At 36.4% G+C, this 4226-nt stretch overlaps 1 protein-coding gene across 1 annotated transcript in view; it reads right to left on the reverse strand.

The window, feature by feature from the left end:
- The window catches only part of LOC118321299 (anoctamin-9-like), a gene marked incomplete in the record, with an annotated part of 25229 nt that overhangs the window by 8012 nt on the left and 12991 nt on the right, over positions 1–4226 (reverse strand). The window contains 2 exon segments of the mRNA XM_035652571.1: positions 3375–3486; positions 3624–3660. Of these exon segments, the coding sequence (XP_035508464.1) occupies positions 3375–3486; positions 3624–3660 (149 nt within the window).

Raw genomic sequence — 4226 nt, forward strand, 5'->3', positions numbered from 1 at the left:
CTGATTATTATAGAGACAGAACAGGATTCACAGTCTGACATATGGAAGCTTTAAACTTTGAAAACTGATTCTCCTGCTGTTCAGTTTTCTTTACAACACAGAGTGTCAGAAAACCACTTTAGTGAGATCAGAGACACATCGATGACTGGTTGTTCTCTCAGGATGACCCCTGAAGCAGAGGATGTGTCATCAGTGCTGGTTGTTTGTGTCTGCAGAGGTCGAACAGGAAGGTGAAGTTCGCCACCGTGGAGGGCAGCGAGCGCTCGACGAGCTGCAGCAACACAGACACCGACAGGACCGACAGACAAACACTGGAGCCGCTGAAGTAGACCAACTGTCCTCAGATACAACCAAACCTAGTGTCTGTCTGCTGGAGATATAAAGAGAAAGAAGAAATAAAAAGTTCCTGGAATAAAACTTCTGTCACATGTTTGGAGCCACTTTATTATCTGTTACTTTCATGATTGTACTCTGACCAGGTGTGTGCTAAATGCTAATGATAGCATAGCTATGACCTGATAGAGTTAAAAATGAAAAAAATGAAAAAAGAATGTACTTTTTATGAGCATTAAATCAGTGAAATGTGTCAATATCTCGTAAATACGCAACTTTTAATCAGTTCTTTTACTCTTGTGATCAGTAATATTAATCTGAAGCTCAGTTATGTAAATCGTTCTAATAATTCTAATAAATAAAACTTGTGATCAACCCACATTAATTTCAGGCTTAAATTAAAGTAAATTTAGCCCCACCCACTGTATGTTTAAACCCCGCCTACTCAGTGAAATGACCAATCCTGCTTCAGACTGATGACAGACACAGAAATAAATAAATATATAAAACACTGAAGAAATACATGCAGATATACAGAAATAAAAAAATTTAAAAAATCTGAATCAGAAATATTTGTCTGCTCACGAGACAATAAAGATATAGAAATAATAATAATAAGAATGTTAAAATATGTATTATATTATAATATCTAACAACAATATAAACAGAAAATAGAAAAAGACAGAATCAAAATAAAAAAGGAAGATATTTTAAAAAGTACATTGCACATTATAATACAATATATAAGATATAAATATATATATGCATGAATAATGAATAAATAGTAATCAATCCTTAAAGAATTGCAGTATTGGTGACAGAATAAGACAGTAAATGTATATATTAAAAATACAGAAATATCCATTTTCATTTCCAAAATATATTCAATTGAATTATTTCTACATTTATTTATTTATTCATGCTTCTGTGATGTTTTGTCCTCCATACACATTGTGTTAATCAGTGAAGTTGTTCCCTTTAGACACTTTTCTTCCACTCTGCAGTTTCTCCACCAGGTGGCAGTACGTCCATGTGTCTGCTGCTGGTTGTCCACACTGTGTGAGGAGGAAGAAGATATATACACTGTAATTTAACATAGATAGATAGATAGATAGATAGATAGATAACTTTATTAATCCCACAATGGGGAAATTTACTTCCATCCAAAAACATTTGCATACAGCAGGTCCAAGGTCTTATTGTCTCTGGTGGTGCATGTGAAGATTAAACCATATTATCATCACTATCTTGTTGCTGCAAATTCAAAAAATGCATGGCTGAATTCCTTGGGTGTATATATGTATATGTTTGGGCTGACCCAGACTAAAGATTTTCCTATTTGACTAGTAGTTGTTATTTAAACCCAATAGTCGACTAGTTGTTAGTGGAAACAAACCTTGCCCTGTCCTTTTAGCTCCCAGTCCAGGTAGATACAGTGCACAAAATAAAAAGTTAGTCAGCTCTCGAACGGAGTATGACGATATTTTCTATTCCATCTATCCGACTAATGAAAAGGAAGTTGAAACTTCAGGCACTACAATTTTTCATATGTCGTCCATCAGATACAGGTCAGATTTTTTCACCTCTGTGTGAACAGTCATATCACAATTCATGTGCCTTATATGTCTCTAGAGCTACATTCGTCAGGCAGGTCACTTCAGGACTGTGACCTGTTCAATTTGATTAACAAATATTGTGAACAGCTGTTATTCTACCATAAATGTAATTATCTTTTTCTACTTGTGTTGTATGAAGGGACTGCAAACATTAATTTTGTTGTACAACCTTGTGTTGTATAGCTATAAATAAATGTCCTTGATCCATGAACATGCATTGTATTGTAGCTACTCAGCTGTTAGTTTAAGAGGTTTTTCCTCTATGGTGTCAGTATGATGATAGAAGGTGCCAGTAGGGCTGCACAATCAAAATCAATCAAATATAAATCGCAATCACAATTTTGGCTTCCCACAATTCATAAAACTTTGCTGTTTATCAATTCAAGTGTTTCCTAAACTAACAGCCAGGCACCACTCCACTTTTGGGGAGCTATCCTGTTGCTGCACACACATTCTGCAGCTGCAGTCTTGATAAATCCAGAAAGAATGCTGTATTAAGCAGAGCATGTTAGCGGAGTGGAGAAAAGTGGTAAACGACTTACTGTAGCTCAAAGTGGTCCTTGTTGGTCATGGTGTTATGACTGATTGGTGTATATCAGAAGCGCATTTCTCCACGCCAGTCAACAATGAATTCTGCTTCTCTGCTAATTTCTAATCACATGTACAGCTGTTTTTAATAACCTCATGAAACGTGTTCATGGATAAGGGGGTTTTTAACAAGTTAAAAAAGATCTGCAGGGAGGGGTTTTCTCTGATCTGTACATCCCAGGCATGAGATATACAGGTGTCAATGCACCTGCATAATTGCAACTGGGGGTGATCTCAAGATTGATGCAAATAATAATGATTATGATTTTGGCCATAATCGTGTAGCCCTGGGTAATAGTCTCTATAGCCAGACAATGTGTAAAAAACAGGTGTAATATTCAAAACAAGATCCTTACATCCATATGAGTAGTGTGGGCCTGCCAGTTTATTGCTATTAGACTTTAATTAACTGGATCATTCACCAATGCAACTTCATGAGACAATATTGTGCATTGTTTGGTATCATGTTTGTCCTGAATTTGTAAGAATACATGAGAATGCACAAGCAAGTCTCATTGCAACAACAATATCAGTGAATTTTAAAATGAGGTGACCCTTAAAATACAAGGTTTCTATTTGTCCATCCTGAAGAAGGATCCCTTCCCTGTTACTCTTCCTAAGATTTCTTCTAAGTTTTTGGTGAGTTTTTCTGTATCTGTGTCGAGGGTCTAAGGGTGTATACTATTTTATATGCGGTGCCATGTTATTTGTGGTATTTGGCTATAATAATGGTCAAGTGAAGTAAAATTGGTCAAGTCAAGTAAAATTGACTTGACTTGACCATTCTAGCAAAAGTAAAAAGACAGATAAACAGTTACAGACTAGCAGAAGGAGTACCTGCCCAGGAAGAAGGCCACATAGAAGAGTGAAGAGAAGAGTGTGAAGAACTGGAAGGTGAACATCTTGACTGTGAAGCTCCTTTCTGTGGCAGCGAATGAGTTTGTCTTCTCTGAATTCAAAATTAAATGATATAATTTTATTTATATATTTAAAATGAAATCATTGAAATTCATCATTTGACATTTTTAATACTTTGTAGTACTCGCACTACAACAAACTGAATAATGTATCCTACTTTTTTCTTACCAATGTCACACAGCTTGAGGGAGACCCATCTGTTTACCTATGGGTGGTGTAGAAGGAGAGAGAGACACAGAAAGATAGGCAAGATTACATTGTTGACAAGTACACCTTTATAAGAGCAGGAAGTCATCCCACACTGGACAGAACTCCTCTTTCAAAATATATGGACTGTACTTGTATAGCGCCTTTCTAGTCTTCCAACCACATGCTTTTACACTACATGCCACATTCACCCTTTCACACAGTGACAGATAAGCCAACACAACACAGAAACTAACATTCAATTAGGGTTCAGTATCTTGCTCAAGGACACTTAGACATGAAGCAGGAGAAGCCCCAAGCTTCTGATTGGTGGACAACCCACTACCTCCTGAGCCACAGTGTATCCATTTTGCACTTGCTGTAGTATTGATCAATGTTTGCTTCCAAGTCTGCTCGCTTCTACACATGCTTACACATCTTTGTGTGTTGTCCAAAGATTGATTTGTGGATTACTGCAATGTTTAATAAAGAAACATAGTCTGTTCTTAACTTCAGTGACTAGGCACCACCATGATTTAAAAAAAAAAGTATTTTTGGGGGGTTTTATTGCCTTTATGATAGTGA

The sequence above is a fragment of the Morone saxatilis genome, unplaced genomic scaffold, assembly GCF_004916995.1.
Source record: "Morone saxatilis isolate NCDOM2014 unplaced genomic scaffold, NCSU_SB_2.0 Contig11, whole genome shotgun sequence".
In the NCBI taxonomy this organism is placed as follows: Eukaryota; Metazoa; Chordata; class Actinopteri; family Moronidae; genus Morone; species Morone saxatilis.